Source organism: Canis lupus, chromosome 9 (genome assembly GCF_003254725.2).
Source record: "Canis lupus dingo isolate Sandy chromosome 9, ASM325472v2, whole genome shotgun sequence".
NCBI classification, from domain to species: Eukaryota; Metazoa; Chordata; class Mammalia; order Carnivora; family Canidae; genus Canis; species Canis lupus.
This window is the reverse complement of record NC_064251.1, coordinates 2,788,368-2,808,798: the sequence shown is the minus strand read 5'-3', so window position 1 is coordinate 2,808,798 and position 20,431 is coordinate 2,788,368. Positions and strand designations below refer to the sequence as shown.

Below are 20,431 nucleotides of genomic sequence, written 5' to 3'. Positions count from 1 at the left end.
ACAAGCTCCTAAGCAAAGGTCCCCGGAGGAAGGAAGGGAAGTGGGGAGCTGCCTGGACGTCACACGCCGCGAAACGCAGCTGTTAAAGAAGAGGACTCGTTAGATGTCTGTGATGACACTTTATTTTAATGGTACATTTAATTCATGCTTAATTCCAGCGGCGCTCGAGCGGCAGCCCCCGCGCACCCGCCAGATAAATGGATTCCGGCGCACGGGGGACGATGAGCACCCGTGAAGCCGGCTCCCGGCAGGTGAAAAATGTGGTAACGGGATCTATTTCCTACACATGAATCACCAGCACATTTGATAACACTTTCTGAAGAAATAAAACTGAAGGGATCTATCTTCCCTGCGCTGACAACGGAGCTGAAAACAGTTTTGCCCCACATTCTACCTGTACAGCTGCTGTCTGGAGGTGGGGCCCGAAAGATCGCGGGCGTGGGGGGGTACCAGGGGGGCGGCCCCGGGGAAGCCAGGGGCGTGGCCCCGCCAGGAGCAAGCCGCACCTGCAGGCGCCCCGTAATGCGGAGACCAGGCCCTTCCTGGCTACCACCCTCTTGCACCACAGGGGTCATCAGCACAAACACAGAAGCCCCAGCTAGGACCAGTGCACCCCTCTACGGGGTCGAGGCACCCCAGAAGCAGCTCGCCGTCCAAGACATGGCCGGGCCCCCAGCGCGTCTCCCTGGCAGGCAGGCAGCCACTGTCCTTGGCAAAACAGATATGTCCTGCATGACGGGACCGCACAGCCGGCCCCGGAGCTGCCCCCACTGTTAACATCCATGGTGGCGGCTCTCTCTCCATGCCCCCCACCCCCCGAACCCCAGGCTTTATTTATTTTATTTCTAAAAGTATTTATTTAATTGTTAGAGGCGTGAGTGGGCCCCGACGACTAGTGCCTGCTCGGGGAGTGAGTTGTTACGCGATGGTATACGGGGCCGGCACCGCGTCTCAATCTGCCAAAGCCAGTGTCCCCAGAGCCTGAGAAATCAAAACATCATGAATAGAGTGCCACCTTCCAGCTCCAGCCGCCCGCCAGTGTGTGCGCCGGCCTCATGACACGCACGGCTTTATTGATGCTCCCGTCACATGCGTCGGTGCTGGCCGGCTGCACCACCAGCGCGGCATCTGCTCAATTAGAGAAGGACAAATGCGGGGATGCGCCAGCACAGTGCAGGATACGGACGCAGAGCTGGAAGCTTCTGTCCATGGGCACCAGCCGGGTCGGGCTGTCCACCCAGGTCCCTCCTAGTGGGTGCCTCCTGCCCCCTCCACCCCCTGCTCCCTCCTCCTCCTCCTCGTCCTCCTCCTCCTCCTCGTCCTCCTCCTCCTCAGGTGCCCTGACCTTGGCCCACTGCTTGATTCTTGTTCAAAATGCTAATCGTGTTGGCCAGAGTCACGCATCTGTCAACCAGCATTTGCTGACCACCGAATGTGAGTCCTGGTTGCAGGTGCTAGATGGGCCATGAGACAGAGAGAGAGGGAGAGAGACACGCAGCAGAGGAGGGAGCCCTCTCCCTGGCCTCGGAGATGGGGCTGTGTGGGTAAGGTTCACTCGGAGCACAATGTCCCTCCACCACGTACGGCGGGGATCCCGGGGAGGAGAGCCGGGGGCCACCGTGCACCCCGCAGGGCAGGCCGCTCCGCAGAGGAGCTGCCCCGGAGGGCCCCTGGGACGCGCCAGAAGCACACAGACCCTCCCCGGGCGTGCGGGGAGCACGCACTGAGATGAGCCCAGACAAGCGTTCCCCGAGGATGGATTTCTCCCGCCTCCCGCAGACTCTGACACCCTGAGCTCGACTTTGTGTGCGTTCAGGGGAGAGGAATTAAATTCAGCCTAAGACAAACAACGATGAAGGTACGTGGGCTCCTGAAATTCTTCCAGGAGATTCTCAGCACACGGGAAGATTAGTGGCAACGCGATTTGCATTCGTTCCCTGCACACGAGATTAAGAGGCGTAGTGACACAAGTTCTTGCCGACGTTCACCTTGGTTACGCGTCGACTCTCTCTCTCTCCGGGGCAGTGGCGGGGGGGGCTGTTTCAGGACCCTCTCGTCCTTCCCACACTCATGGTCACCCCCACCTCTGGAAGGGTTGAGCACCGGGAGTGCTGAAGCCAAGGGGGCCCTCACCTCCCGGTGCAAGTGTCAGCGCCGCGGCATCCGGCACGGGGACCAGTGAGCCGCCAAGCTCTGCAGCCGTTGGGCCCACTCAGCAGCCCCCCCCACCCCACGGGCCGGGCTTGTGCCACGTGCCAGCAGTAACAACACATGGTCTGTCCCGGTCACCGTGCATGGCCGCAGAGGCAGCCCCAAACTCCGGGTGTGTATTGTAGAGGTGCAGCTGAAGGCATGTCAGAATTCATAGGTACTTCACAGGCGGCACCCCACCACCCCCAGGTCTGGGTCGGCTCCGTCCCCAGCCATGACTGTTGGGCCCACGTGCGTGTGTCACAGCTGTACCGTCGTCTCCCCCACCTGCCCCACCTGGGACATTCCAGGTGTGCCCCAGCCTGGGGCTCTTTCTCGGGTCCCAAGATGACCCCACGGACAAAGGCTGGTCCCCAGCATCTGAATGAACATCTGAGTCATCTGGCCTCATCCCTCCTGTCCCCACTCCCAAAGGCGGCCCGCATGAAAAGAGGAAGCCACCGTGTCAGTGCGAGTGGTCTATGGTCTTGGGCGTGGACAACGACGGGACAGAGTCACCGCTTTGTTTGGGTGTCATTTGGGATCCCAGCAAAGAGAAGGTCCAGCAAGAGAAATCTCATACGTGGGGTCTCACTGGCTACACAGCAGAGGGGCCAGGGGGCAAGTGCCCTTCCTGATGCTCCTGCTCCTTGGTGACCCCGTGCTCCCTCTCATCACCCCACAATCTCCCGTCAGAAGCAACACTCAGAGCCATCCCCAGGGAAGAAGCAGTGGAAATGGTGCTCCTACGTCTGGGGGAGTCTCCCAGATTTCCCCAAGGAAACAAAGCTCTGCAGAATCGCCGTGCTGTGAGGTGCCTTCTGTCCCCCTTGGATGAAGGGACCCTGTGCTGGGCCCTTGGTTTCCATGCACAGGATTAGCACCCTGTGGCCTAAACGCTGGCACGTGCACGCACACACCCACAGACATGTACTAACGCACAGTTGTTCGCATGCACACTCATGCTCACACACACCCGCTTCATTGGGAAAATCTCAAGGAAATTACTCCAGTGCTCCGTTTACGGAACCAGGTGCATGCTACATAGACACTGGCGGCACCAGGGGAAGTGGAACAGGGCATGTCGGGGGCACCTGTTCAGGGAATCCTGGCTGGGGGGCTGTGTGTGTGGAGAGGGATGGGGACCGGTGGGGCGGCCGGCACCTCCCCTCCCGCCTGCATGAGGGTGGCTGTAGGGGTGACGGGTCTCACTCCACCCAGGATCACCAGGCACTGTGCCGTCCCTCCAACTGAGGGCATCCGAAGGGCTGCGAGTACCCGCAGCTTCAAACCCAACAGGAAGCTTCCCTCTGATGGTCACCCAGAGACCCCTGGGGCTTCTCTGGATCCTGCATCCTGGCCGGGGCGATGCTCACAGACAAAGCTGACCTGTCTCTAAGCTCTGCCGTCCTCCTGGCGGGTCGGCTAAGTGCTTTCCAGATGGCTGTCCTCAGGGACACAGATGCCAGATTCAGAAGAGGGAGTGAGACAGCAGAGCCCCTCTTCACCCCCTGGTGCCCCATGGCCCTCGGGGCACTGGGTAGAGGGTCAGCCCCAACAGAACCCGCGCTCCCTCCTCTCCTGGAAGATGTGGAAACCAGGTGTCAGACATGAGAGACCCCACAGGACGGAAAGACGGGACTTGGAACCACTCCTGGGAGGAGAGCCCCCCATCGTCGTTCTGGTTACTTCTGCTGCCTTATGCCATCAAGATTTGGGGGTTTCGCTGCCCCAGAAGAAAGCACTTCCTCAGTTAATACATTAGCAGTGATAATACAATCGAAGCTCTGAAGGGGCCGAGGAGATGCATGGATCAACGAAACCCACAGACAAGGCTCGGGGGACACTCTGCCTTGTGTCGTGAAAGGCTGATTCACCCCAACCGCCCCTCCAGATGCACCTCTCCCTTGTCTCCCCACAGACGTGTCTCCTCCCCATCCAAAGTCCGATGGTGCCTCCCAGTCCACTGGCTTTGCCTCTGGGCAAGGGGTGTTCCAAGGGCCAGCCCTGGCTCAAGCGACCGTTTCTGGGGGCCCTTCAGCACCCCACGCCCTCAGGATTACCTGGTCCAGCTCCCAAGAGACTCCAGGACGCTGGGCCCACCCACAGGTTTGGGCACTTGCTTCCACTCACAGAGGCAAGGAAGGAATGCGGAAGTCCACACACACAAGTCCTGTGCTCCTGAGAAAGGGGAGGCCCAGGCAAGGGGCATTTGCCTGCCCACAGCTGGGCACGGAGCGGGGGGCAGAGTAGAGACAGGGACAGACCCCAGGTGCAGTGGGAACAGGTGCCACCTGAGTGCTCATCTCCCACTCCCCAAATCCATGTGTTGAAACCCTAAGTCCCTGTGGATGTTCTTGGGTGGAGCCCCCGGGAATGGGGTTGGTGCCGGCATGAGAGAGGCTCTGGGAAACCCGCTGCCCCTTCCAGGATGACTACCTGTGCAAGGAGACTGCCCAAAGCCACTGGATGACGAGCAGGAAGGCCACCTGTGCCACCCCGCCCCGCTCTGCCCTGAACAGCCTAAACAAGTTTCCCCCATTTCTGGGAAATGGGTCAGAGTGGTGAGAAGAGCTCTGGTTTGAGGAAGTTCTCGGCTCAGGATGATGAGACAGTCCTGGCCCGGGCGTGGTCACAGCCCGAAGTGGGGGGCTCTGCAGGTGCCAGTATGAGTTCCACAAAGCCGGCATCCCAACCAGGACGCAGTCCACAGGCCAGCTGTGGGGGAGACATCGGGAGGGGGGAGGGAGGGGAAGGGGTCGGAGGAGGGGGAGGAGGAAGGGGTCAGGGTAGAAAGTGCCCAGCTCTTGTCCTGAGGAAAGGACCGGCTTTCTTGTGGAAACATGGTTTTCTATCAGACGAGCATGGAGAAGACTCACGATGCTAATCAGTTGCTCTGGAAGACTAAGCCCAGCAAATACGGGCGGGAAGGGACGGCTTTTCAACGTTGGCCTCAAATTAAATTGATCTGAGCAGTGAGAAAGCGCGGGTGCTGGGTGCTGGCTGTGCAGGTGCTCGGGAGCGAGTTGGCACACACTCGTGCACACGCACACAGCCTCCTTCACGCGTCTGCAGGCCTCGGGCTCTGGTGTCTGTCTGGCTCCTCCTGTTCGGGTGTGTCCCGACTTAGGAACACTGCATGCGAAGACACATGGATCAAAGAAGGCTGCTCTGCATCAAAGCAAAAGGGCTGTTTTTTGGAAGAGACTTCTGGAAAGCCTTCTTTCCAGCCTGAGCCTCCCCCAGTGTGTTTAAAATATGATCAGATCAAGAGGAATTCTATTTACAGGCCACGTTCCGCAGCTTTCCCACGTCAGTCCTGGAGGGCCTGCTGCCTTCCCCGGCCACAGCTTCTTCCTCTGCTGGGCCCCGCTTCTCCCCATGGCCGCCCCGCCTCCCCCAGCCCCCAGGCTCTCCTCACACCTGCTCCACGCCCTCGAGGACACCTGTGCCCCCAAGCTCATGCGACATCCAGGGGCCCAGATGCTTGGTCAAGACGAGTTGGCCCCCAGGAGATTCCAGGGACTGCGCAGGAAAACCGCTCCCAGGGACCCCATCAACAGGTGGCGGTTATGGATCACCCGTTCGCAAGACTGCTGGTGGCAGGGAGAGGCCGGGGGGAAGCACACGCACACACACATCACAGACCCAGACATCACACACTCACACGCTCACTGTTGCACACTCATATACACATGCATACTCCTACCATACACATGCACACTCCTACATCACACACATAAGCACATGCACACTCCATCACACACACACACACTCTTACATCACACACACTCATATACACATGCACGCTCCTACATCACACACATGCTCACATACACATGCACACTCCTACATCACACTCATACATAATACATACACATCACATACATACACTTCCTAGATCACACTCATACATACAGCACACTCATGTATTATACACATCATACACACATTCATATATCACACACTTATATACCGCACATACACATACTTATACATAACACACATCATACACACACATCACATACTCTCTCACACATCACACACTCATACACATTCATATGTTACACATACTCATACACAACACACACTTGCACATCACATTCATACATAACACACTCATACACATGCTCACACACATGCTCACACACAATCACATAATCACATATACTCACACACACGCTCACCCACAGTGCTGTCTCGGCCTGGGTGAAGCAGGCAGGTGTGTGGATGGAAGGTCTCCCTCTATCTGGGCAAGTGGGTGGGTGTGGGGAAGGGCTGGGGGCTGAGGCTACCCCTCAGAAACCATAAAGGGCACCGTCTGGCCCCCAATTCAACAATTAGGATAATACTTCTGCTCAATGAAGGATCTCGGGATCCCTTATGCTGCTCCAGGCAAAACATCTGGTCCCATGACAAAACGACGCTCCCGAGGGCCTCCGGGTGGTTACAAGCTGAGACTCTGCGGCCTGACGTCTGGGTTTCCATCCTGACCCTACCCTGTACCACCCGTGTGACCTCAGGCAAGTTAGCCGGCCTTTCTGGGCCTCTGTTACCTTGACTATAAAAGGGGCAATACACGTGTGCTTCCTCCACAGTGCATGTGAGGGTTTAGTGAGTTACTCTTGTGTAAACGCTTGGAACCCCATCCAGCATGCACTGAGCGCTCAATGCGTGTTAACCAAGACCATCACCCCAATGATCCCTGGATGTAGAGTCCAAGTGCCCCACCCCAAGGTGGGATTCGCTCCAACAGCCCTGGGCTGGGCGCCCACCTTCCCCAGCTGGTCTCCACCCACCAGTCCTAGGGACTCCCATGGGATTCTGCTGGTTGGAACAAGGTGCATTCTATCCCCGTGCTTTATTTTGAGAGGAAAGAAAGATTGAGTTTCCATTGCTGAGGCTGCTTCAGAGCCACTGCGGCAGCAGCCAGCCAGCGAGGAGATCTGGATGGGACCCGGGTGGGAGGGGGCGAGGAGGTGGCGGGGGCCAGCGTGGACCAGTGCCATGACCAGCAGGACCCTCCCAGCTCAGTCTGGGGAGACGGCCCGAGCCCTGTCCCCAGCACACACAGAAAGCCAAGTGTGGAGCTGAACTCCTTTTCACAGTTTTGTAAGATAAGTAATATTCTACTATGAACAAATGGGCCCAGGGGCATCGGTGGCCCTGCCCGCTGCGTGCTTGCTCAGCGTCACCACGGAGACAAGCGAGCCAGGCGGGGCGGGAAGAAGAGGAGGGATGAAGGTCCCAGGTGGAAGGACATGATTGCATTTGTGAGGACACCATCTTCAACAGTTGGGAGGGGGCGCCCCCCAGCAGAGCCGCGGGCACCTCTTTCCTCTGTCCTATTGCCCTCCTGTCCCTGCACCACGGGGACAGCCCAGGCACACAGGAGACGAGGCTGCCTGCACCTTTGCCCTCCTGCCGCAGGTCCATGTCGCCAGACCCACGGTGGGGCAGCTTCCTGTGGCCTCGATAACCTGACCCCCCAGGCTTCCATGGCCGTGGCCAGCGTGCCTTCCAGCAGGTTGTGGGTCAGCTCCGGGGCATTCTGTATTATTTTCCTAATAGTTTTAAAGAAACTGCAGGGGGAGAACTAGCCCTGACCAAACACAAGATACTCCCCTCCTTCCAAAAACTCCGCCCCCTTATTAGGCTATTTCTGAGGCACTGCTCAGACCGACACCCCTTGGCTGGTTTTGCTTGTATGTGTGCAGGACGGCAGGGGCACGGGTACGTGGGAACACACAGACACACACACACCAAGTCATAGCCTTTGTCTAGACACTAAGTCGCCAGGGAATATCCTGTTGCTGACAGTGGGGCCAATAGAAAGGATGCCAGAAAATCACTGCCTGTTCCCGCAGCTTCGAGGCCCCACCACGCACTGCATCCCCGCACGGCCCACACTCTCCTCCGTGCTCGGCCATGGCGCCTCCGATTCACGGACCCGTTCACGGTGGCTCCCATGCACCCAGTTTATTTTTTTTTATTTTTTTTTTCTATGCACCCAGTTTAGAGGTCAGGAAGCAGGGCTCAGGGTTAGGACACCGGAGGCAGAGCTGTGACTTGGAAGGTGGGCCTTTCATTGCACCAGCCTGAGCGGGAAGCTTCACCCTGGCACAGTGGGCATCCAGCCCCAGTGTGTCTGCCCTGACACTCACGGGGTCTCAGAGCCCCAACCAGGCTCCTCTGTGTGTCCCTGTGCTCTCCATCCTGGCAGGGAATCTGCAGGAGAAGCCAAAGGCTTGGCCAGCCTATGTCTGGCTTGAGGACAGCACTGGAGGACGGTCCCTTTCACCCCAAACAGCTCAGGCTCTGCTTTCCAGAGCCCATGGTCACCGCCCTGCTGGACAGACGCTGCCGGGCAGTGATGGGCAAATGACAGCGACAGGGCCCTGGGCTGCGCTCATCTCCAGCACCCCCGAGGGAGCCCCGGGCGCTCCCCTGTCAGGCCCAGGAGGTGTGCTGCCAGGACCCACGGAAATGTTTTAATTTCTTTTAGAACCAGAAGACATAAATGAACTTTTAGGTTGAGGATAATGTTCTCATATATAACATTAATATATTCATCTTACACTAATGCAGTCATAAAATATAACTTTTAGTTTTGTTTTTTTTGTTTTTTTTTTTGTTTTGTTTTGTTTGTTTGTTTGTTTTTACGGAGGAAGGAGGCTCTGAAGGCAGAAGTGTCCAGGGCCTCGTGAGCATAGCGAGGGAGAGGGAGCTGGCCAGCGGCCCCCTGCAGCCTCCCCCGAGCCCAGAGCCTTGGAAAGCATTGCACCTGACCCCATAGGGGCTCAGCTCCACCACCACCCAGAGTGCAAAGACTGGACCATATTCTGGTCGCCCAGGATGACAAGGTGGCCAGGGCTGGGGAGGGAGGCAAAGCAGCTGAAATCTCAAGATTTCCCTTTAGAAATTCATGAGTCCAACAGAGGCCTGCCCCAGATTATTATTTTCCCCTGAGAAGCAGGTAGAGAAAATATTAAAATAATATGACAAGAACATTAAAACCATTCCGCATCTGCCAAGGCGTCAGATGCACTGGGACGCGGCCCACGGCCACGCCTTGCGGGGTCCAGCGGACCTGGACTGGTGTTTTCCTGCTTTGGGGCTGACACCCTGGAGCAGGATTCCCCAGGGACCGTGCTGCCGGCCAGCGGGAAGGTGGGGACCCCAGAAAGAGAAGTCTCCCTCCTGCCACACCCTCCCCTCCATCGGCACCTCCCTCTCCAGGCTGCGTGCTTGTGCTAATACAGCTTTTCCACAATTACCCCCAAGTTCCTCTGAGCCTAATAGATAACATTTGCTAATTAGAATGTATTCATTCTTGCTGGAGGTAACCCTGTGTAGGAGGAGGAGGCTGGACCTTCTCCCACAGCAGCTCCCCGTGGACGGGGAGAGCCCTGTCACCCTGCCACCCTCCAGGGCCCCACCCTCTGCTCCCTGCCCACCTTGGCTCAAGGGCCTGCCTCAGTGCTGCAGACCTGGCCATCCTCTGGACCATCGTCTCCGGGGATGTGGGGAGCATCCGGTGGGTACCCCACACCCTCCCTTCTTGCCACTGCCAACCAGCATCCCCACAAACCACCCCCCACGGCAAGCTTCCTGGGGTCTGGAATGCCTATTCGTGGAACAGGTCTGTGGCCTGAGGTTCAGGTGGGTGAGGACCGTCCTTTTGTTCAGTGATCTACCCACCAGGCTGACCTGCAACAAGCTGCACTTCCCAGAGCTGACAAGACTCCACGAGGCACAGACACGTCAGGAGAGCCAGCGTTCTAATTCTGTCTTTTGTGTTTATTTTGTCTTAAAACCCTCACCACTCACCTCAGGGGGCTTCACGCTTCCCCACCTTTAAGCTTTCAATTTTCCAGATTTTCTGCAAGGAGCGTGGGTGACTTTTTCAAGGAGACAGACATCACCGTCATTGTAATTGGGGAGAATAACCCCCCCCCTTGGATGAATGAACATGTGGGCATGTAGGGGGTGGTGAGGGACCCTGGCCGGGGTGGGCTTGGGGGCTGGGGCCGCTCAGCTCGGCCCCCTCGAGTCCCAGATGGACCTGTTTGCTGCCCCTGGAGATAGAATTCCAGATCTGGGTGCAGCTCCCGGACATTTCCTGGTTTCCAGCTGCCCAGGAGCCACCCTGGCTCCTGCATGTGCCCAAACCCCCTTACTCACCCACCTCAGAATTGGCCGAGTAGTGATTTCGGCAAACACGGGGTCTGTGCAACATCCAGGAGCTGCCTTTCGAGGGCCACTCCATCTGTGCTCCTGGCAAAGCCCCTCCCCGTGCCCCATTGGCCCCCGGCCCCCAGCACCCCTCCCTCTCTTCTGCACAATCAGTCGCCACCACACTGTCTCTGCCCCAGACCCTCGGCGGCGGCGGCGCTCCACCCCCCCCCCAGCCGCCAGGCCCATCTCCAGCACCCGGGCCGATCTTACAGCAGAAGGATTTAATTGCATGTCAAAATTAAATCTCTTTTGATGAAGAACAATTCAACTACGGCTCTGTCTAATCAAATTAACAAAGTCTTTTTTGATTTTCAATTATCTTCTTCACGGGCACACTTTATCCAAGGCTCCCGCGATGGTGCTGACAAGCCACGCATTCACAATGAGGGCCCTCACCTGGACTGCTGACCAGGGCCCCAAGCGGCCGCCCTCCTGGCCTGGGAGGTGATGTCCGGGGCGGCTCTGAGCAGAGGCGGTGAGGGAGGGAGGGCAGGTGCAGACAGAGGTCCGCCCGTCGGAAACAGGAGAGAACCCGCTGGGGCAGCCGCCCAGGAAAGGAGGCAGCGACGACGGGCCACAGCTCTCTGGTGACACCTAGCTCTGCCCAGGTGCCCCCCAGACACCCCACGCCCACCACAGCTCCTGCACACGGCCCGCAGCACCCGTGTCTTCTGGGTCCTTCCTCCAGGGCCTACGGTGATCACCAGCCACGTGGCTCCGCCCTGGAGCCAGCACCATCAGTGGGGACACACGTGAGCCCTATGCGTGATTTTAAACTTCCTGGCAGTCCTGTTAAGGACGCAGAAAGAAAACAGGTGGAATCGATGCTAATGATTTATTTCATTTAGCTCAGTATGTCCCGAATGTTATCATTTCGACACGGAAGCAACAGGAACTCTACTGATGGGAAGGTTTACATTCTTTCCTTCATGATGAGTCTTTAAAATGCAGGTGCAGCCTGCACTAACAGTACCCCTCGGCCCCCCAGCCGCAGTCGGATGCCCGGGGGCCCAGCGGCGTGGCTGCCCGGCTGGACCGGGAGCTCCTGCGGGGCCGGGCGGCTCTCGGGGTTCAGTGCTCTCACCAGTGGGCGCAGGCCTGGCACCCAGCAGTGCATGCTGCAGGCGCACTGCACAAGCCAATGAACCCTCCTACGTAGCACCGGCTCATTCTGGAAGTAGGTGGGGTGGGGGCAGGACTCTCCTTCTCAGGGACCTGTTCCCCTCCTTGCCCACTTACCAAACTCTGGGGGCCCCTCTGCCACCCGAAGTCCCCATCGCAGGGCTCACTGCCTTCCTCTCCCGCCTCCAAACCTGCTTCTCCCTCCCTGGACTCTAAGCGCTAACTGGACCTTATTTGGACACGTAAACGGGAAAGAACTAGGACCCAGAAGATCACCATGCACACACAGGGACCCGACAAAACACAAGGGCTTGCTGGGGTTGGTCTAGACACACTTTGCCGCCAGATTTGGTTTCTCTGAGGCTCCTGGGCTGCCGGTGATGGGCATGGCCGGTTGGTCACATCCATGGAACCCAACTTTGTGCGACGAGCATTCGGACATCTGCTGCTGACAACACCCTCTTCCCTCTGGCCTTTCCGTACACCCTGGAGACAGGGGCCTTTGGGCCACGCGGGGCCAGCGGCTCAGACTTTCCGTGTCTCCCCAGGCAACTTATAGAACTGCCAAATCTTAATGCCATTGTGGCTCCTAAGTGGCCAGTTTATCTTAACGATTTTTGCTTTAACTGTTGGGACCATGTTTTGGGGCTGTGTGGGCACTTTTGATCTCTCCGTCCGTCTCTGTCTCTCTGACACATGCACACGCACATACACACGCGCAGGCCCCTAGTGTGCACTATCAATGCAGCGGTCTTCACCAGAGCTGGGCTCCTGGATCTGATGACAACGCTCCGTCCTGAGACCAGAACGTAGAACAGGATGGGACACGGCTGAGCGCTCGGAGCAGGGACAGTACAGAGTCACAGAGCCTCCCGGGGCCTGCGGCTCCCCTCCTTCCCCCGTCTCCCCTCCCTAAAGCCCAGCCCTGGGGGTGGGCAATTCCCCCAGCAGGACTGCGGTGGCCTGGAAGGCTCACGTCCCTGGCCATGCCACTGCCCTCCCCAGGTGGTGGGGGAAGGGGCAGGGCTGTCCTCCGCCTCCCGCCTTGGCCGCCAGCCATACACGAGTAAAAAGTAGTTAACTGTATCCAGCCTTGGGCACAGACTGGTTTGATCAAAGATTCAGCCTCTTTTTCTCCCCTTCCAGCACAAAACTGTGGGCTTTCTCGACAGAGAATTAATTGTCGCTGATGAAATTTCACCGCTGAAGGAGCACACTTCCCTGGAGGAATCCCACCCAGATGGCTGGTTCCTGCCCCAGCTTGAACAGAGCGCTTCCTGCAGAATCAGAGCATAGGATGGCCCGGGGGCTCCTGGGGACTTTCCGGGGGCCCCCAGGACAGGACAGGAACAGCCAGTCTACAGGGAGGGGTGCCCAGAGCCGTGGTCGGGCTGCAGGGCCCCTCCATCCTCCGAGCAGCGCTCGCCAGCCAACCCTGGATCTCGGCATTCCCGGTCTCTCATGTCAGAGGCGCAGTGCCCCCATCCCGGGGACCCCCACGTAAGGCCTGTAGCACTGGGAGATTAGGAGTAACCAGGGTGAATGCAAGATGAGAAACCACTGCCCTGGGGCCGCCTGGGTGGCTCAGTCGGTTGAGCATCTGCCTTTGGCTCAGGTCATGATCCCGGGGTCCTGGGATCCACCCCCATCAGGCTCCTGCTCAGCGGGGAGTCTGCTTCTCCCCCTTCCTCTGGGCCATCCCCCCCATTCGTGTTTTTTTTTTCTCTCTCTCTCAAATAAATAAATAAATAAATAAATAAATAAAATCCTTTAAAAAGAAAAAAAGAAACTACTGCCCCAGATGGGGAGCAAGACTCAGGCCCTGGGCCAAAAGGACATAGGAAGCCATTCTTCAAAGGTCAGAAAGGTGTCAAGGCAAGGATTCAGTTGAAAGAGAGGCCCCTCTGCAGAGCGGCCATGGCTGGAGGGCAGTGGCCAATCGCAGCCACTGGGAGGTCAGCCCTCTGGGGGCCTTGGGGGCTGGGCTGGGGGGTTCCTGAGCCTCTAGAGCTCCCTTGCTCATGGGTGTCCCAGGTCTGGTGAGGGAGGAATGCAGCGTACTCACCCTGGGGCGGTGGTATTTCCAGCTGCTGTGAGTCTGGCTCAGGGACAGGACCCATCCACTCACTGGACACCTATCCACACCACCCTGTCTGACCCAAAGAGCCTCGCTTCTCGAAAGGAGATGTTTGGCCTTGCCAGGCGTCTGTTTCCTGGCACAGCAAGTGTTCCTGCAGGGAGACTGCTCGGGGGGCTATGAGCAGGCTGGTCTCCAGATGACTTGAGTGGTCCCTTCCACCTTCAGAATGTCCTCCTCTGTGGCATTTGCAAGGTCAGCTTTGAAGCCCTCGCAATAACACTGGGGCAGGAACCTGAGGCCAGGCCCCTACTCAGTACCCCCGGGGCCTGTCCTCCCGTGGACCAAGAAAATTACCCAGGCAGATGCCACGGGAGGGCCACAGATGGCCAGTGGACAGGGGCTGGAAGGCCACAGCCTTGTGCACCCCCAGCCGCCCAGCAAGCCGCGCATCCAGCCAGGTGCCCCTGTGCAGGCATGCTGAGCCACGAACCCCAGCTGCCGAGACCCTGCCCCCACCAGGCCCCTGGCCACCGGCCAGCTGGTGTTGGCCACAGGCCCAAAGCTTTTTCTGAGGACTATTTCAAAACAAGACAGGGGGTCGGGGGGACCCTTGTGCTGTCTGCTCCCCCGAAGTTCCCACTAGGGGCTGTCGAAGGTTGAAGGTGGCCTGTGGAGCCCCCTGCCCCCTTGATCGCTCTCCAGGGCCCAGTTCCTCGGCCAGGGAGCCCTGTGCAGGGACGGCACCTCCCCAGGCCCTGCCAGGCCCTCACAAACTGCGGAGTCCCAGGAACACCCAGGCCTTTTCAGCCCGCCTGCTTCGTACATCAGCAGCTTGTTCTGAAAAGCAAACCGCGTGTGGGAGAGTTAGCTGGAAGAGGACAGGGCCCAGAGAAGGAGCTCTCCCAGGGGCACCCGGGGCAGGCAGATCACACACGAGCACCCAGTTCAGGGGTGAGGCAGGGCACTGGGCCGTCCAGGGTCCGCCGCCAGCCAGTTCACAGGCAGGCATGACCTATAAAGGTCACCTGAGGAAGAGGATCGATGTCCACCTAGACGTTAATGAAGGAGCCCGGAGCCATGTGGGTGAGGATGCAGGACACGGTGGCAGAGAGCAAGCCCCTGTGAAGACAGGGTCCTCAGCAAGCAAGGCAGGAGGGGGACCTCACGTGCTCCCAGCTGGAGGTCAGACTGCAGGCTGAGCCCCCGCCGCACATGTCTGAACACCCGCACCACACACGGCCCCTCCATCCACCCAGCACGCTCTGGGGGCCTGACCCCTTCCAGGGACAGACGGGACATGGAGTGTGAGTCGAACAGCGGCACGGGTCAGCTGAGGGGTCCAGCTGACCCCTCAGCCCTCACTGTATCCCTGAGACATAGGTGAGGGGGGTGGGTGCACCAGACAGAGCACACACCCACCCGGCCCAGCCCGGCCCTACAACCCCACCCAGGAGGCCACATCCTGGTCTCTGCTGACCCTGCGGCAGGGAAGGGGGGGAAGCACCTGCTCACAACCTGCGGATGTGCTGGGATCCCATGGCTATCGTAGCCGTCTATCCCGGAAGGCAAGCATCTGTGTGAAGAGGGCAGGGAGCTCGGAATCGGGAGAGTTGGTCCCTGAAGGCAGAAATGCTGCTCTGACTTCTTTTTCATGATTTTTTTTAAAAAGGTTTTATTTATTTATTCATGAGAGACACACAGAGAAAGAGAGAGAGAAACAGGCAGGGACACAGGCAGAGGCTCCATGCAGGGAGCCCGAAGCGGGACTCGATCCCGGGTCTCCAGGATCAGGCCCTGGGCTGAAGGCAGTGTTAAACCACTGAGTCGCCCGGGCTGCCCCTTTTTCACGATTTTTAAAACTATTTCCTCCACTGCAAGCCCCTGCCTCTAGGACTTGGGGCCACAAAGGCTCCTCCGGGGGCAGTGGGTCCTGGGTTCCAGAAGTTTCTTTAGTGGATCCAGTCCCACCTGGGCTGACCCACAGCACTGCCCTGGGCAGCGCATAGAAACAGCTTACTTTAGGGTTTTATACAACCTATAAAGGGTTTGTGTATGTGTGTGTGCTTCCCACCACGGAGCCCCCGCATCCGTAAAGGAGATCCATCCTGCTGTACTAGCAGTTCCCAGACGTGAGCGTAAACACATGAAGGCAAACCTGTTCTGAGAAGAGCCCCACGGGAGCCTGGCCAGCAGACTAACAGCAGCTTCCACAGGGCCCGGCGGGTGGGTGCTGCCCCGGCCCAGAGACCTCGCCTGGCCCTCCACCCCCTGAGGCCCTCAGCCCCCTAGACCTCCGCCCCCCCGAGGCCCTCAGCCCCTGGACCTCTTCCCCCGAGGCCCTCAGCCCCTGGACCTCTGCCCCCTGCACCCCCTGCAACCCTCAGGGCGTCACACGAGGTGGGCTTCTGGGCCCAAGTGGTACAAGCTCCGGCCTTGAGCGCTCTTCTAAGCTGTGCTCCTGAGGACACTAAGCACACCCAGGGTTCCAGACACCTGGATGGAGAGAACAAGCCTGTTCCTTCCCAACCTGCACCCTGGGACAGAGCCACCCTGGTGGCTGTGCACACATGTGTGTGCCAAGCATGCCTGTGCATACATGTGTACACCGTACATGTGTGCATATACCAGTGTGTGGGTGTACATCCTCGTGTGGTATATACGAATGTGCACGTGCATGCGCAGTGTGTTTATGAGTGCACACAGGGTGGGTGTGTCCATGCATGTGCATACACAGGTGTGGTTATGCACGTGTGTGGATGCTGGCCAGCACCATGAGTGCACCACCTGGGGTTTCCTGGACCCTGAGCCCCATCCCAGTTCTCGTTCAGGCTAGGCTCGGGGAAGGCTGTGCCCCGGGGCCAGAATGACGTGAGGGCCCAGGAATGGGGTCTTCCTGAGGTCCCAAAAGCACTCCAAGGAGGAAGGAAGATGCTAGAACTAGAACCTTGGGAAGGACCCTCCCCTGCCTCACAGAGCCTCTTCCTCGTGTCTTCAAAAATATGGTTATAGGGGGTTTCAGGTCAGGCCCCCCTCCACCTGCACGTGGCTTTGGTCAGCCCCCCCCGCAACTGCACACGGCTGTGGTCAGCCCCCCTCCACCTGCATGTGGCTGTGGTCAGGCCCCCTCCACCTGCACACACTGTGGTCAGCCACCCTCCACCTGCACGCACTGTGGTCAGCCCCCGCCAACTGCACACGCTGTGGTCAGCCCCCCTCCACCTGCACATGGCTGTGGTCAGCCCCCTCCACCTGCATGTGGCTGTGGTCAGCCCTCCACCTGCACACGCTATGGTCAGCTCCTCCCAACTGCACACGGCTGTGGTCAGCCCCCCTCCACCTGCACGCACTGTGGTCAGCCCCCGCCAACTGCACACGCTGTGGTCAGCCCCCCTCCACCTGCACATGGCTGTGGTCAGCCCCCTCCACCTGCCTGTGGCTGTGGTCAGGCCCCCTCCACCTGCACACGCTGTGGTCAGCCCTCCACCTGCACACGCTATGGTCAGCTCCTCCCAACTGCACACGGCTGTGGTCAGCCCCCCTCCACCTGCATGTGGCTGTGGTCAGGCCCCCTCCACCTGCACACACTGTGGTCAGCCCCCCTCCACCTGCACGCAGCTGTGGTCAGCCCCCCTCCACCTGCACGTGGCTGTGGTCAGCCCCCCTCCACCTGCACACACTGTGGTCAGCTCCTCCCAACTGCACACGGCGGTGGTCAGGCCCCCTCCACCTGCATGCGCTGTGGACAGCTCCCCTCCACCTGCACGTGGCTGTGGTCAGCCCCCCCTCCAACTGCACACGGCTGTGGTCAGCCCCCCTCCACCTGCATGTGGCTGTGGTCAGGCCGCCTCCACCTGCACACACTGTGGTCAGCCCCCCTCCACCTGCACGCGGCTGTGATCAGACCCCTCCACCTGCATGTGGCTGTGGTCAGGCCCCCTCCACCTGCACATGCTGTGGTCAGCCCCCCTCCACCTGCACGTGGCTGTAGTCAGCCCCCCTCCACCTGCACGCAGTTGTGGTCAGGCCCCCTCCACCTGCACGCGGCTGTGATCAGCCCCCCTCCACCTGCATGTGGCTGTGGTCAGCCCCCCTCCACCTGCATGTGGCTGTGGTCAGGCCCCCTCCACCTGCACGCGCTGTGGACAGGCCCCCCTCCACCTATATGCAGCTGTGGCCAGCCCCCCTCCACCTGTACGCACTGTGGTCAGGCCCAGTGGCAAACCCCGTGGTCTAGGGTGGGATGAACTTCTGAGGCTGGGGCTCCCTGCCTCACCTTCCTGTTACTCCTCCAGAAGAGCAGGATCAACAGGACATAGGCCCCTGTGTCTGCTCAACTTGGGTGTCCAAAGAGGTCAGCGGGTGGGCGACAGGTGGAGGAATCTGGAGCCGAAACACAAAGGTTGGAGGACCCCCCCAGATGAGCGGCCCTAAGGAGCAGTGGCCAGGTGTCCTCCGGGACAGAGCCCTCTGAATCCTACCCCAGACTGCCCCGGGGCCTGAGTCCACCTCCTGTCTTTGGGGTTCCCTCTGGGCTCCCCGTCGTGGCGTGCTGGGGCTGGTCTGCTCTCTCAGGAACTTCTGTGCCCATTGATGGCACGTGGGTAACCCCCAGATCCGCCAGCTCTAGTGGGAATATTAATACCACAGGAATCAGCAAATGCTACAAATCAGCTCAGGTTTTTTTTTTCCTCTTTGGAAAAGCCTATTGCTAGAGGTTTGCCACCACAGCCCTGCCTCTAGCTTGGTGGGTCTCAACGTGAAGTGTCACCAGCACCCCTGGAGGCTATCAGACATCAATGAGCACAGAGCAGCATCCCCAGGGCTCAGACACACATAGGCGCAGCGGGCCCCACTCCCAGCATGTCCAATGCTGCATGCCCAGGGTGGGGGCAGCAGACTCGCATTTCCAGTGAGTTCCTGGGGGTGGGACTGATGCTGCCGGGCTGGGGACCACACCTTGGGAACGGCTGCTCAAAATCATCGGTGTGGATTCATTTACTCTATGGCACAGGAGAGGAGAGGAGACACCAGGGGGATGGGAGGCCGTTTTCAAATACGGGAGGGCTGGAAACACACGTTTTCCGTGCGTTTCTAATGCAGAGCAGATGTTAGTTTAGGAGGAGGACATGGAACAGTTAGAGCCACTGTCTGCCCATCAGCTGCCGCAAAGCATCGAGCTCCTGGTCTCCCGAGAGGATCCACAGGAGCTGGCCGCTGCAGGGGAGGTCCAGCAGTGGGAAGAAGGAGAATCTGGAGAGTTCTCAGCCCCCGCAGCCTGCAGAATTCTGTGCCAACGGACAACCTTGGGAAGGGCCCCAGGGTCCCTCCAATGCCGTGTCCATCTATTACCCCCATCCTGCTCCCCATAATCACACGGACACCAGCGTCCCAGGACCGCTCACTAGACCCCTGATCGCATGCGCTGAGGGAGGAAAGGGAGGAGGGTTTCAAATCCAGCAGGCCCCCTCCCACGGCAGGGGAGGGCGTGGGCAGCTTCCCGAGTCGTCTGGGCCTCCTTCCCTCATCTGAGTAGTTACTGCTACTAAACATTATCAAGTACCTTAAATATCGTCCTAATTCCTCCATCGCATTCTCACCTGGAACGTCAAGTGCCTGGCTTGTCTGCCAGGCTAGAGTGATGCCACCTCCTTCACTCAAGCTCCGTGTAACCCCGGGCGGGGGGGGGGGGATGGGGCCCAGACAGTGAGGTGTGCACGCATGTGCGTGTGTGTGTTTCTGTTGGGCTGGGGGGCAGGGGTGATGTGGAGCAACGGGGGCCACTGGACCCTATGTGACCACCAGACTGCATGTATCTGGGGCCGCACGCCTCCTTCCCGGGCCTCAGTTTCTTTGTCTGTAAGAGAAGGGCCCCCCCGGGAACCCCCGCTTCCTGGGTCCCCTGCTCACGCTGCAGGTGGCAGGTGGCTTGCCAGAGGTCACTTGCTGCCACCTCCTGGAAGACACTTGCACCACACCGCTCCCTGCCCGGGGCCTACTGACCCTCAGGCTTCCAGCCATTGGGGGAGGGGGGGGACCTTGCTGACCAGCATCAGGAGTCCAGCAGTGGCCCCTGCGCAGCTTCACCCTCCCTTCGCTGACAGCGCATCCTCGGTCCTCTGGCCCTGCTCCCACGGGGCCCCGCGTAGGGCCACCCTCTCCCCGCGGCCGCGTGACTCAGGCCGCGGAGGCGAGTCATCTCCGTGGAAGTTTCCTGAGCCCGTGTGCACTGCGCCACACTCTCTGGTCCCTCTGTCTGGCAACCAGCAGGCGGCTGGGCCATGAGCCTGGGTCCTGGGGATGGACATGCTGGCCCGCCAGGCAGCGTGAGTCAGAGCTACACCCGTCACAGAATCCGATGCGGGCGGTGTGCTACCGAGTGTGACCCGTCCTGCGCTGGCGGGTACGTGTTATTCCCCCGGAGCTTCCGAGAGCAGACGATTCCCCCTCATCTACCTCAACACACTTACTACACGTGAGGTAACGAGCACGCACGGGCCAGCTCCCCAGACTCGGAACGCCACGCAACAGGACCGGTGAGACACGCGACTCAGAGCGGCACGTCGCAAGCGTGGGACAAAGCAAAACAGCCTCACAGCATTTTGTCCCCGAAGCCCCCAAACTGTCTCTGAGACTGATTTTGGGTCTCACGGTTCAGTCCCAGGACCCGCCTATGAGACCACCTGCCAACGGCAGAGAGGCAGGGCCTGGGCGGGGGCTCTTCCACCAATGACGCCCCCAACTTGTTTATGACAAGACAAGACAAGACGCTGGCCTGGCCGGTTCCCAGACACCAGCAGGGAG

General features: G+C 59.3%; 2 protein-coding genes across 9 annotated transcripts in view; one reads left to right on the top strand and one right to left on the bottom strand.

The window, feature by feature from the left end:
• RBFOX3 (RNA binding fox-1 homolog 3) overlaps nt 1–20,431 on the bottom strand; it is a 446,986-nt gene that overhangs the window by 225,176 nt on the left and 201,379 nt on the right. The window lies entirely within an intron of this gene.
• Nucleotides 14,928–17,527, top strand: LOC125755856 (uncharacterized). The gene is made up of 3 exons (XM_049115055.1): nt 14,928–15,010; nt 15,920–16,027; nt 16,750–17,527. The coding sequence occupies exons 1-3, from the start codon at nt 14,928–14,930 to the stop codon at nt 17,525–17,527; spliced, it is 969 nt and encodes a 322-aa protein (XP_048971012.1).

Excerpts from the sequence above, each read along its gene's own strand:
- LOC125755856 (XM_049115055.1), top strand. The coding sequence starts at position 14,928 with ATGGAGTGTGAGTCGAACAGCGGCACGGGTCAGCTGAGGGGTCCAGCT. Across the intron at positions 15,011-15,919 it reads ACTGTATCCCTGAGACATAG|ACCTCCGCCCCCCCGAGGCC; the intron begins GTGAGGGGGGTG and ends TCAGCCCCCTAG. Across the intron at positions 16,028-16,749 it reads CCCTCAGGGCGTCACACGAG|GCCCCCTCCACCTGCACACA; the intron begins GTGGGCTTCTGG and ends GGCTGTGGTCAG.